We start from the raw sequence: 14,454 nt of genomic DNA, 5'->3' as shown, positions 1-14,454 counted from the left end.
CTGCTTTGCTAATTTTTTCCTCACTCTGTAGAGGACTAGTTCCATAGGACAAAGGCTTTGTTTTGTTCATTGCTAAAAACAGTAATAGTATTGTATATACTTGTTGAGTGAATGGTGCAAAGTGGCAATGGGAAATATACACCAAAAGGTTCATTATACTGAAAAGAATAGATACATCTTTATCTAATGGCTTCCAGTTCCATATTTAAAACACCATATGCCATAATGAAAACATAAGAAATTTATTAAAATTTTAAGGCAAATACATAATTTCAACAGATTTAGACCTATGTCAGGCGTGATAGAGTATGAATGCTTTCTTGAAATTCAAAATCAGATCCAAGGGTATCGCTTTCAGAATGTTCTAATACATTGAATTTACTTTTAGTTCTCTTGGATGAAACAGTCACTATTCTACTTTCTTTCTTGACAGAAATGTGATTTTTCAAAGACTCACTTTTAATTGGTTCATTAACCAAAGAGCTATCATGCTCTATTCCTTTGCTTTTCCAGTTCACAGATGAGTCAGAGCGGGAATGTAGGTCCTTTCCGTGTTTTTTCTTAGCAGAGTGTTTTTTGGTATATTCACCTGTTTTGGTTATTTTCTCTGAAGAAGATCTGCTATTTCTAGACAACTCGTCTTTTCTTTGACTTCCAGGTCCAGAAATCCCATCTGCTGAAGGAGAACATGTTCTACCAACGAATCCCTCCAGAGACTCCTGCTGCTGCTCAATGGCTTCGACTCCCAAGTTGTCTTTGGAAGTTTCTAAGTCCTCCTGAGTAGGAACTTGGACTTGCAAGGAGTCGAGAGGCAAAGGAATTGTAGCATCACTCGTAATTTTCTGAAACTGGAGGGGGAAAAAGAAAAGACAGAAATTCAGTAATGAACAAAGCCAACCATTAAAAAGCAGAGTCCTAAATGTAATTGTCAGTCTCTGATTTTATTCATGAATCATTTAGAAGATTTTAGAACCAGTTGTTTTTTTTTCTAATTATATCTTGCCAAGTGATTCCCAACTTAACTTTTCTATATCCAAGGCTATGTCCACTATGTTTTCAGATTCTTGTTTTGGGGGTAACCACCCCATTTCCCTTTCCCTCATTAAAAATACTAAAACTCTATTCCCTAAGAAAATTAATTTCTTTTCTATTTTGCAGCCACATATAAGCAGTATCCACTATGTGACAAGACTGTGTTCTCAAGTTGTCAGTCCCCACGACCAGTCTGAGACCAGCTGAGATGGGAGACGGGGGCTCCAAGTAGGGGGCTCCAAGTAAGGTAGAGGAAAAGCAGACAGGATTCCCCCTGTTCCCATAAGTGGGTGATTAACTATAATATATTGTCTACTAGTTATATCTGGCTCACTTATTTTAAATAATTATCTGTATCAGTACTTGTACCTTCATTAGTGTTCCTTCATTGTAAGCTGACTGCATACAAATAGAAACCTAGATGAAATATGAATAGAATAGATATTTATACAATTTAAAATTTAGAATATATTCTCTAATGTTTCATTTCTTTCACTGAAGATAGTTTGCTTTAAGTCATAAATTTTCAAAAGAACTTTCAGTTTTCCTGTATATAACAATAGATGATGAAATGGGCACAAATTTACTAATCTCAGATTTAGAAAGGACCCCAAAGAGGCTTCTAGCTTCCAAGCATGTGAACTAAGACAGATTACTGTTATTTTCTCTGACTTGGTAACTCCCTTTTTGCTAAGCACTCTTATTCTGTCCACTTACTTGGATATTTTGCATTTGTCCTAGGGCATTCTGCTTTGATTCTGTTTTTTCTTCTTCAAGTGCCTTCTTTTCTTCTTTAGGTGGACCAGTGAGAGTGGAATGCAGCTGAGGACGACCTAGCAAATGAAAATCTGACGGATCTATACCAGCTATTGAGGCAAGCTGCCCAAGCCTGGACAAGAGGAGGAAAAGGCAAGGGTTACTATAGTCACATGAAAGCAGCTTAGATTCCCCCATACCTGTACTTACGAAACACTTCTCCAATCTTAAAAGCCAATATCCTACTGCAGATTATAAGCCTCTATCTTTCCCAAGTTCTTAGACCTCGAGATATTCATGCTCTGGGATTACAAAGATCATACAATCCTTTAAGTTTCTCTCTCTCTTCAACAATGTGTTAACCCCTATTTGATTTTATTTCCTTACCTATTCCACTCCACTTTAAACACTGTCTCACTAATAGCTTCAGCACCTACCATGTACCTAGTCCTCATCTCTCACCTGTCTTCCCACACTTAAAAAAAAATCTTTTCCCAGGTCATGGTTTTATTTTTATTGAATTTATTGGGGGTGACACTGGTTAACAAAATTATATAGGTTTCAGGTGCACAATTCCACAACACATCATCTGTACACTGTACTGTGTGTTCACCAACCCAAGTCAAGTCTCCTTCCATCACCATCTTCCCACACTTCTTTACCACCTTTCTTCCCTACAGTTTCCAAGAATGTGTGTGTTCCTTCCTTCCCAACACCAACCCATATACCCACAAACGTTACTCCATCAATTATCAACCTCTCATTCTCTCTTTTGGCATCTTCTTTCAGTAAAATCACACCCAGGTGAGAACCACTGATCTATATATGCCCTGCTGATTATTATAATTTTTATGTGTAGGACAAAAATAATTTTAACTTTAATTTATTTAACAAGCAAAATGAATAAAAGGTAGGGAAATTCCTATGTCTTCTGGAGTATTTTCCAATTCAAATTACCTTTAATTTAGTCTTTACCCAAAACTATACTTACTAATTATTTTATTTATAGGTTACTCTTTTATAATGGGCTCTTCCGCTCTACCAAAGCAGGTTCACCATTTTGCATTTCTTTTAAAATGTAATTCCTCATTTAAAAAAATTAAGTACACTACCTATAATTGTGCACTACATATGAACATGGAAGTGATGAAAACTGCTGAAGTTCCTTAGCAAAAACTACCATTATAGTTTCAAAAAGCTGAATGCCATGGAGAGAAATTAACTAACCCAGCATCTTTAAGGAGATCCAAGAAAGCATGGAACTTCTGAAAAGAATTCTCAATGCTGCCCAAAACACCTTCATCATCCAGGATCATGTTTGTCAATGACTGTGCATGCAGGGCTTCAGACAAAGAAAAATTTATATTTCTTAACTGGGCATTTTCATGTTCAAGCTATAAAAGAAGATTGAAAATATCTGACATGATTTTCTCTGTAATCAAAAGTTTTTAAATATTTAAAATTGCAATAAATTTGTAATTAATCTAACTCTCCACCAATAGAAGACAATTATAAAACCCAGAGCCACTCAACAGAGTTTCTTATATAACACTTAGGTAGTATATAAATAAAACAATTATCACCCAGCCAGTGAGGCTCAGTGGTTGAGCGTTGACCCATGAACCAGGAGGTCACAGTTCAATCCCCAGTCAGGGCACATGCCTGGGTTTCAGGCATGAGCCCAAGAAGGGGGTGTGCAGGAGGTAGCCAATCAATGATTTGATCTCATCATTGATGTTTTTATCACTCCCTTTCTCTGAAATCAATAAAAATATATTTTAAAAAACACAAAAAATTATTGTTTTATTAATGATCTTTCAAAGATCACATTTTTAACTGGTTAAATTCACAATGGATCCTCATTTTACATTAGAGAATTAGCTGCTTAAGGGTTCCCTTAAATTAGAAAATAAAATACAGAGTCAAATTTGACAAGGAATATAACTCTGTTGATTGTTAAAGATTAATTTTAATGAGAAAAATATCAATTGTGCAAGTTTAAAAATCCTAAGCCATACCCAATTTATTAACTGTATGATTAGCAATATTCTCCTTGGCTTCTTAAAATATTTACTCCCTTGCACGCCTCTCCCTCATCATCTGTTCATTTTAAACCACATGTAAGTCCAATTCCAGTATCTCTTGGACTGTTTTGTTCATGATCCATCTTTTCCCTTATATAGGCAGGTGCTCAATATTGATTGAATAAGTGTCCTCCAATCCAATGTATACACTTTAAGAGATTCCTCCCTAAACTCACCTTATAATAACATATATTTATATGGAATTTTTCATAGCTTATGCCCTGCTTTCATGCACATTAGCCTGATTGTAATTCTCATAGTACATATTTTTCTTTCATTGTATTCTTTGCATTTTCCAATATCTTATACTTATTTATTTAAATGATTCACTTTCCTAATTCACTGTCAGTAAACAGTCTTAACATGTTACTGTTAAGACTGTTTTATGTAACTGTATACATAGTGTAAGGGCAATGAGTGCTTTCTTGAATCAAGACATCATGAACAAAAAATAAGCTAAAGTTATATAAAAGCACACACAAAAGTTCATGTGGTACAACCAAGTTGTAATATATTACAGTTTTAAAGTTTACAAACAGTCTGTGCGCATGGCTTAAAATCAAATAAAAATAAAACCAAAAAACTCTGCAAAATAGAAGAAAACACTTATTTACCTCACTAACTCGTTTGTCGGCCTTGAGTCTTATTACTCTTTCCTCCTTTAACTGATTTAGGCACTCCTCCAGTTTTCCCTAGTGTGAGGAAATAGAGGAAATATCATAAGCTATTCACAGTGTGACATCCAAGTCTTTCCAGCTATAGATCTCACCAAGGATTTAGAGGCAGAGCCACAAGTGAACTCAGATTTCAGTATTATAATCCACTACTTTTAATGTCATACCATGATAGTGAATTACCGAAATACATCAAATTAGCATGTTCAAGATTTATTTATCTTCTACTCTTTCCAAAATAGATTTGTGGCAGCTCACCATAAAAGGCATACACATCTATAATATAGTAAGTCAGAAATAAAAATTCCTTTATTATTTACAGAATGTTGTCATTATTTAAAACTGACTTCATAGAGATTCTAACCTTGGACACATTCAATAACTCTAAGCCTCAATTAAAAAGAAGCTAATAAAAAAACCTTATCACATGATAGAATTCAGAATGGTGGCTACCTTTGGGGAGGGAGGATATAGTGACTAGAGAAGTTGAGCAAGGGAACCTTTTGAAAAGCTGTAAATATTTTTATCTTGATGGGAGTCATGTGAATGTATACGTTTGTAAAAATTCACTGAGCTTGTAATTATGATTTAAGCACTTTGCTGCATGTATGTTAAACCTCAATAATTTTTTCTTTTTACAAAAACATCCAAACAAACCGCACCATAATTAGAGACAGTAGACTAAAATACTCCATTCGTAACCAGTTCTAAACAGCTTATCAAAGTTCAATTACATGAAACAGTTTCTCCCTCTAGTGGAGGGAATTAGAACATAATGTTAAATTTCTATGAAAAAGTATCCTCTCCTCCTACAAAGTAATTCATATTCTTTAAAATATGGGCGCTGATCCATGTTTCTCAGTGGTTAGAACATCGGCCTATGCACCAAAGGGTCTCAAGTTCAATTCCTGATCAAGGATATGATAAGGTTCTGGAGTAATTTTCTTCCTGTCATCTGCCCTCCTTCCTCCCTGCTATTCATTGGCTAGTTGAAATTTTTTTTGGAATAAAGTTCCCATCAGGCTGTGTATCAAATTTTATCCTCAAGTTTGTTCCATTTAACATTGAATCAATCATTTTTTTAGTGGGACACAAAATATTCCATTGAGGGAGTTTACTGCTCCACGTTAATCACTCTTTTATGGTTAAACACTTAAGTTCTTCACAAATTTCCAATGTTATAAGACAAAATACTTATTTTTATGTACGGTGGCTCTTTTCATATTTAGCATACACTTTTTTTAATTAATTTTTTTATTAATCCTCATCCAAGGATTTATTTCCATTGATTTTTAGGGAGAGTGGAAGAGAGAGGGAAAGACAGAGAAACATTGATGTGAGAAAAACACATCGATTGGTTGCCTCCTGCACAAGCCCGACCAGAGCTCAGGCTGGGGAGAAGCCTGCAACCAAGGTATGTGCCCTTGACCGGAACTGAACCCGGGACCCTTTGGTCCGCTGGCCGACGCTCTATCCACTGAGCCAAACCAGGTAGGGGTAGCATAATTTTAATGAAATAAATCTATGAGTTTGAGATTAAAGCAACTGAACATTTTTAAGGCTCTGAGGTACAGATCTCCAAATTGCTTTCCAAAAGACTTCTAAGATTTTCTACTGCTAATGGCAAGGTATCACTTAGTTATATAACCTTAGACAAATTAAATAACTCTAGGCCTCAATTTAATCATCTATAAAATGGAGATAAGTTCTCATATCATAGAGTTCTTACAAGAATTACATGAGTGGGCACATATGTAAAACTTAGAAGAGTGCTTGGTTCATAGAATATTTCAATTAATGCTAAATGATGAACATATAAATGCAAACAGTAGCAAAGGGCTTAAAATAAAGTACAGTTGACCCCTGAACAACTCAGGTTTGAACTGCATGGGTCCACCTAATGTGAATTTTTAAAATTGACATGCACAGTTCAAGGGCCAACTGGTGGTTGGGAATCCGTGTAACACTGTGGAGGGCCAACTGAAGTTATATCTGACTATTCGACTGTGCAAGCGATAGGCACCCCATCCATCCCCCACGTTGTTTAAGGGTCAACTGTAGTCTCATTCCACGCACACATCCAGCTCTGTAGAGGCAACCATTTCTTTAAGCAGGTTTTTAATTGCAAAATATATGAATACTGAAAAGAGCACAGAACAAAACTGTCTGTGTGACAAATAAGATTACTTACCTAACTACCATTCAAGTCTGTAAGTAAAACTTGCCCGCGACACAAACCCCCCCGCCACGTTCTCTCCCCATCACAAGCCCCTCTTCTCCTGGAGTTAAATTACCAATCTTATTTCCCAACAATCATTTCCTTTACATTCATACATACCTAACAAAATAGTTTAGTTTTATCAATTTCTAGCTTTATGTGAAAAGAATCATAGTGTATGCAGTTTTTTGTATCTTATTTAATTCACTCAACATTGTTTTTAAAAATTCATCCACACTGGCGCTGGCCGGGTAGCTCAGCTGGTTAGAGTGTTACCCCAATATGCCAAGGTTGTGGGTTTGATCCCTGGTCAGGGCACATACAAGAATCAACCAATGAATGCATAAATGGGTGGAACAACAAATGGAGGTCTCTCTCTCCCTCTCCCTTCCTCTAAATCAATAAATAAATTTAATTTTAAAAAGTGTTTTAAAAAATCTCATCCACACTGTTGCCTGTAGCTCTAGTTCATTCAGTTTTATTGCTTTGTAGTGTTCCCACTCTATGAATATACACAATTTACTTAATTTTTAACTCTGAATGGACATCTGGGAGCTGGAAGAGTTCTCATGCATCTTGAATCAGTTATTCCCATTCCCTCGTTACAGTTTCTAACCTTCTTGGTCTTCCCTAATGTCTATAATCGCTTTTCTAAATACAATCTTCTAGTCACCTGGTGGGAAATGAATACAACACATCTAAAATGACAATGAATGGGGATTAGACGCTCAGGGTCTTGTCTTACTCTGCAACTTAGACTAAACCATTTCAGTGCTACAATTTGTAGGTGCTCATTTACAAGATGAAAAGGGGTAATTTTACATGAATGACAGATTCCTCACACTCTAACATTTCGTAATTTTCTAAGCACTTATCTAAAAATTTCTCTATACTATTGTCTTTAGTTTTAACTTAAAAAATAAAAATCTGGCTTTCTTTTTTGAAAATCAAATAGTTGCTTCCATAGTCCTAATGGGATAACTAGTTCTAAATCTTCGAAGTTTTATACTAAAAGAAAATCATGTTAAATAATTAAAAAGAAAATTAAATGTGGCCCAGCTGGCATGGCTCAGTGGTTGAGCATTGATCTAGGAACCTGGAGACCGTGGTTCAATTCCCAGTCAGGGCACATGCTTGGGTTGCAGGCTCAATCCCAGTTCAGGGCTTGCAGGAGGCAGCCAATCAGTGATTCTCTCATCATTGATGTTTCTGTCTTTCCCTCCGAAATCAATAAAAACATATTAAAAAAATTTAAATGTGGAGTTTGTAGCACAAAAAGACAAGGTCCTCCTAAATACTGTTTCCCTTATTTATTACAAATTACCAACTCTGCATTAAAGTTGAAGTAAATACAGTATATATGAGATGCAAAAATTTGTCATACAAATAAATTATTTTTTTTTTATCCATACAAGTAGAAGATGTAAGGTTTATTAGTCAATATAATGTAGAATTTTTTATTTTAGGAAAGGGGAATATCAACATCAAAACTTTTGTTTTCAACTCTACTTTTGCTAGAAATTAAGTCACATTTTCCTTTTATAGAAAGAGTTCAGCTAGAACAGTCAATTTCCCGATCTGTAAAATAAGAGCACTGAATCAGCTGACTACACTCATTCAATTTCTTGAATGTTTATCTTATGATCATTCAGGTTCTCCCTAAATCTAATATATTCTACAGTTCTAAGGAAAGGGGAATATATTAGTGATTGCATGTTTTGATTTTTATTTCTTAGAGTTTAAACATCCATCTTTTACCTTGGTCTAAGCAAAGGCACTACTAAGGGGACACAATGCAAGCTGTCCTACTCTCCTCTATATTTTCAAAGTGGTCACTTTGTACCTGCAATGCTTCTTGTTTTAAACTTGTTTTCTCAGGTTCTTCTTGAACACTTTCTGAAGAATCATCGACCTCTTCGATTTCTGAGGAGGAAGGACTCTCTACTGTCACAGTCACGGGAAAATCTAATTGCTTGAAGAAAGAAGACAGGAAGTATAAGAGATAAGATAAACCAGCTACCCAATATTAAAAGACACTTAAGAAAAGTGATCTGAATTATCAGTTATTATTTATAAATATTTTTCACTGCTCCTTAGTGTAAATCAAGCAATGATAAGGTAAAATGACAGGAACTTATTTTATCTGTATTACTGTATGGAATTATGTTGTATATGGTTAGGATTAATATTTGGAATTGACCATAGTATTTTTTTAAATGTCTTTCACATAAGCCATGGACGGGCCAGTGTAAACATTTTTTCTCAGATCAATTTTATACTGCGATTAGAAATTTATTCTTTACTAACGGACACAAAAAGTCTGAAAGAAAATTACATTTTTAGAAGAAAATCCACCAGGAAGGGAGTGATAAAGAAGAATTAGAAGCCCTAGCTGGTTTGGTTAAGTGGATAGAGTGTCAGCCTGCAGACTGAGGGTCCCCGGTTTGATTCCGATCAAGGGCACATGCCTGGGTGCAGGCTCCATCCCCAGTGAGGGGTATACAGGAGGCAGCTGATCAATGATTCTCTCTCATCACTAATGGTTCTTTCTCTCTCTCTCTCTCTCTCTCTCTCTCTCTCTCTCTCTCTCTCTCTCTCTCCCCCCCTCCCTCCCTCCCCCCTTCCTCTCTGAAATCAATAGAAATATATCATATATATCTATATATATAAAAGCCTAAGTGATCATTACAATCGGTTGACTAAATGACCTGTTGACCGGTTCCTATGATGGTGCACTTACCATCAGGGGGCAGATGCTCAAGGCAGGAGCTGCCCCCTGGTGGTCAGTGTGTTCCCACAGCCAACCTCCCTCAGCGGGCCAACCTCCCGCAGTCCCTCCCCTCCAGTCAGCCCTGATGGGCCCTGACTGGCCCCAATCGCCAGCCAGGCCCAGGGACTCCACCTGTGCACAAATTCCTGCACCAGGCCTCTAGTAGATGTATAAAGAATTAGAAGAATAATTTGAAAGCAAAACACTAGAATTTTAAAATAAATCACACACCCATACACAACTAAAAGTGACCCATCAAAAACCTCTTCTTCTCATCATCCTTAAGACAAAGTGTGTGTAGTACTAATACAACTCTCCTGTCAAGTTTCACTGCCAGTGGAATGTTGTTCAATATAGTATTTCCAAAATTTAAAAAATGGACCTGGTTCAACCCTGTAAAAAGTTTACAGATCAAAAAGAAGTGTGCGAGGACAGCACCGAGGACAAGTCACTAAGATAGTGTTTCAACCACAAGCAGCAAACCCTGCAGTGTAGGAAGGTCCCAACAGTAGAACAAGACAGACACTCTTCTGGGCAGGCAGAGGTGGTAATGATGCCCAGAGTGCTATTCTTTCAATCCCAGGAGTGCTATTTTTTACAGAGCAACCACACAGTCTCCCAGGATAGCTGGGAGGAGAACCTGATACTGAGGATTCGTGTGCTCTAAGGCCATGAGGCAGTATGACAGAAAGTATGTGTGGTCTTGATGAGACAGGGAGAAGTGTTCTGAGAGAGCAGAGACTTTGGGATGTGTTGCTTTATTTTGGCTTTAGGATAAGAAAGTTATATAGCCCCAGATAACATTTCTTGAAAACATCAGAACATTCTTAACTATGACAGCTACACATACTGGATCAGTAATGGCAGTCACATTCATTCACTGGGTAACAGCTGATTTGTGGACTAGAGAAATGGCTTCCTTGTTTACTGATACAGATGAAGCCACAAGGCCCCAGTGTGTGCCATATCCACACAACTACAAGGTGGCATTGGGAGAGTGGCCTGACAAGTTTTAAATGACGAGTTTAAAAGGAAGGAAAATGTTTCTTGCAAGACTGTTAAGTTTAAAAAGCAGAGAGAACAAACTTGCACCTTTTCCACTTCAACCCCCTATGTGCCATAAATATGACAGCTACATACCTGCAACTGATTATATGTATCACGAGTTTTGATCAATGGGAAACCCCTAAAGAAATATCAACAAATAAAATTATATTTTAATATAAGTACATCATCAGTTAACCCCAGTTAATAAAACTTGTCAGATTATGTACCATATCCATATAGAATTTTGTATAACAATAAATAAGCTCAAAATTAGCACCCCTAACTCTGCTATGGAGACAATTGAACAGAATTTAGCATATTGGCTTTGTGATAACTCAGAACTGCTGAGAGGCACCTTCAGTTCCTATGTCAGGATGGTTGAGATTTCTAGTCTAACTTCTTTAATGGTGATATTAATGGTTCTTCAATTTATGACTCCTAAGACTAGGATGGATTGAGGTTAGTGTCTCAAAAAAAAGATACGAAACCACTAAGTTATAAAACTAATGTGCAAAGACTGGGACCTCAGCACTATAGTTTATACAATAATAATTCACATTAGCAGTCGTCCAATGGAGACTCCAATGTATAACTGATCATTATACATGATAGATTTAATGTGAGCAATTTAATATTTTACATAGTACCTACTTCAAGTCCTATTTAAAATCAATTCTGTTTTCTTAAGCAATTGTCAAACCCCAGTTTCTTGAATACTACCAAGTAAGTCATTTGAAAATAATTTATAGCAATCTAATTCACTGGCAAGCCTAAAATTATAGTTCAACAATTTAAAAAGACTTCTACATTTCGATGACAAATATTACTATAAACAGCTATCCCCTGAGTAAACAATCAGCTAAAACTAGTTAAATCTAGTGTAATTCACTAAAATGAGTTATGACAGTTGACTGAGTAACATTAAGTCTAATCCATACTTCTTCCTACTTCTGTGTTGCAGGGCTTGGCTCAACTGTACCAGCCTTTAATGAAACCTTTCTCACTCACACAATTAGAGATAATTTTAGTCTCCTCTTGACTCCCACTGGGTTACATCTGTTGTGATACTCAAGCAATAACTTTAAATTCCCAATTATAATTACCTTTAGTTTTTCTTCCTTAAAGGTGCACTAGGCAAAAACATTGTGTGAGTTATCTTTATTCTCTATAGAAACAGCCACAGACCTCCTTCCTACATAATAGAAACTCCTAAAGATAGGAAATAAAAATACTGTACCTGTTCCTTTTTGCACGTTCTGCAGTACGCCATGGCAGGAAACCAGACACGCCAGGCGGTAGAGGTTCAGGAGCATAATTATCTTTCCCAAGGGAGTGTTTCCTTCCATTATTTACAGGTTTCTTTGTAGCCAATCCTATGTTTGAGAAAACATTAAAAGAAAGACTCAGGATGCATTCAAGGACCACAGAACACTTATCACATATGCATACTTCAAAAAAAATACAAGCAGGCACTTAAAAATGTTGCCAAGGCCATTAAAAACAGTCATTTTATAAAAAAGTTTTTACATAGGCCAGCATTGTTTAAAAATATTTAACAAGTTAATATTTTAACTAAAATACATTAACAGTGCAGAATATGCAAAAGTGAATAAAAAATATGTCAAGGAAAGAAAATTATACAGGATATATTTTATGTACCATGCAGAAACATTTAGTTTATTGAATTTCAAAATACCTTTGGCATTTCTGAATTTCAAAGATAGAGAAACAGATACATCCACGACTCCTGCTAAACAGAATCTTCCGAAGTAGACCAAAATTTCAACTTAAGATTAATTTTGCTATGTAAAAATGATCAAGGCTACAAGACTGAAAGTTCCTGGGTGGTAGGTAATCAAAGTTACTCTACTATAAGTCTGTTGACCTTCATTGCTCATTTGATTTCATGTAGAAAATACAAAAGAAATAAAACCCATTGGATAAAAAAGCAAAATATGGAGACTTATCCTACATTTCAATACTAAAGAGTTAAGTATCATTACATGAAATATTTGGTATCAAAAACTAGCCTACATTTTAATATTTTCTTTATAACACACCATATATTAAAATTCACATTTAAGTATTTTCACTATTACTGAAAACAAATAATATATGGTTATATTTATCCTTGAAATCTATTTTACTATAGAAGATCTACTTAAGCAACATTAGTATGTAAAATACAGCATATGTGGTAGTAAAGGACAAATATTTCATGTAGTGTAACTTATTGATAATCACATAATTCTCTGTGATTTCTCTGGATATATTTACATTATCTCTTAAAATATATAGGACCTCAGTCAGTTCATCTTATACTATTATATTTTTATTTATTTAATTACCCTCTAACAAATAATGTTTGTGTATGTGTGGTTTGTATGTGTATACCTTTTCCTTTAATTTCAGAAATGAAAGCAAATATATTTGTAATAAAAACCAAAAGAATTTACACTTCTCTTGTTAGATTTAAAAAATTCTAATAAATTCCTATTTTCTTTCTGTACACATCATTACCATATAAATGTGACACAATTCACACAATTATTTAACCCATAACCTTGCCTGGATCTAACTATATAGCCAGACACTTATTTGGCTTACCTCTATGTCTCCAAATAACTGAGGCAAATACAAAAAAAAGCCCAAGAAATAAAATTACTCTTAAAATAGCTCAGCGAGCTCAAAAATTTGTACATTTCCACTTTGTTTAACCGTGCTAAGAAAAAAATTTTTAATTTTTCTATTCTCATTCCATGATGCCAGGTACTAAAATTATAGAATTCCTAATTATTTTTTAATATGTAAATGTTTTATATATGTTTCCACTTCTAATATTATATCAAAACAGTAACTTAGTTACTTTTAAGACTCTTACGCATGATATAAACTTTTAATAATATATAATTAGGGTAATACTCTCAATTTCTTTGTATATACTACTTGACTATTAAAATATCACTGTTTGGAAATAAAAACTATACGCAAAATATAAGGTTTCTTTTTTTTTTTTTTTTTTTTTTTAAAGTGACCAGATCTGAGACAGACACTCCTGGGTTTTTTTTTTTTTTTTTTTTTTTTTTAATATATTTTATTGATTTTTTTACAGAGAGGAAGGGAGAGAGATAGAGAGTCAGAAACATCGATGAGAGAGAAACATCGACCAGCCGCCTCCTGCACATCCCCCACCGGGGATGTGCCCGCAACCCAGGTACATGCCCTTGACCGGAATCGAACCTGGGACCTCTCAGTCCGTAGGCCGACGCTCTATCCACTGAGCCAAACCGGTCTCGGCATATAAGGTTTCTTTTGATTTAATAAATACTCTCACCAACTACTATTAAACATATTATTATTATTTTTGCTTAATCTTTATCTAAGGATATTTTTTCCATTGGATCCTTTGGTGTGCAGGCCGATGCAATACCACTGAGCCACACCACCCAGGGCTATTTAATATATTATTGACCAAACAAGTTAATTAATGGAGAATCAAAAACACACATTTTTTAATAAAAAAAGAAAGTTGTATTTATGAAGACGTTTTACAAAAATTACTTAATATTTAGGTTATTAGCAATTTTTCACCAATTTAAAAAATTGACCAATCAACTCAATGAAACCTTGTGAATGCATTAAAAAGTGTAACTAGGGCTTAGCCAGCATGTCTCAGTGGTTGAGCGTTGACCTATGAACCAGGAGTTCACGGTTCAATTCCTAGTCAAACATATGCCCATGTTGCGGGCTTGATCCCCAGTGTGGTGCATGTAGAAGGCAGCCAATCAATAATTCTCTCTCATCATTGATGTTTCTCTCTGTCTCTTTCTCTCTCTCTTCCATTCTGAAATCAATAAAAGTATATTTTAAAAA

At 35.3% G+C, this 14,454-nt stretch overlaps 1 protein-coding gene across 5 annotated transcripts in view; it reads right to left on the bottom strand.

Annotated features, from left to right (window-relative positions):
• Positions 1 to 221: 221 nt before the first annotated feature.
• The window catches only part of CEP78 (centrosomal protein 78), a 30,927-nt gene continuing 16,694 nt past the window's right edge, over positions 222 to 14,454 (bottom strand). For 3 of the 5 annotated variants that reach the window (XM_059656976.1, XM_059656973.1, XM_059656977.1), the window contains 8 exons: positions 11,819 to 11,954; positions 10,675 to 10,720; positions 8,608 to 8,736; positions 4,487 to 4,564; positions 3,016 to 3,182; positions 1,750 to 1,921; positions 1,402 to 1,449; positions 222 to 848 (listed from right to left, as the gene is read on the bottom strand). In XM_059656976.1, the coding sequence (XP_059512959.1) occupies positions 288 to 848; positions 1,402 to 1,449; positions 1,750 to 1,921; positions 3,016 to 3,182; positions 4,487 to 4,564; positions 8,608 to 8,736; positions 10,675 to 10,720; positions 11,819 to 11,954 (1,337 nt within the window). In that variant the 3' untranslated portion in view covers positions 222 to 287. The remainder of the gene's footprint in view (positions 849 to 1,401; positions 1,450 to 1,749; positions 1,922 to 3,015; positions 3,183 to 4,486; positions 4,565 to 8,607; positions 8,737 to 10,674; positions 10,721 to 11,818; positions 11,955 to 14,454) is intronic. The other 2 variants (XM_059656975.1, XM_059656974.1) reach the window with 2 other exon arrangements.

This window comes from Myotis daubentonii, chromosome 11 (genome assembly GCF_963259705.1).
Source record: "Myotis daubentonii chromosome 11, mMyoDau2.1, whole genome shotgun sequence".
NCBI classification, from domain to species: Eukaryota; Metazoa; Chordata; class Mammalia; order Chiroptera; family Vespertilionidae; genus Myotis; species Myotis daubentonii.
The sequence above is the reverse complement of the archived record's forward strand: the minus strand, read 5'-3'. Positions and strand labels throughout refer to the sequence as shown.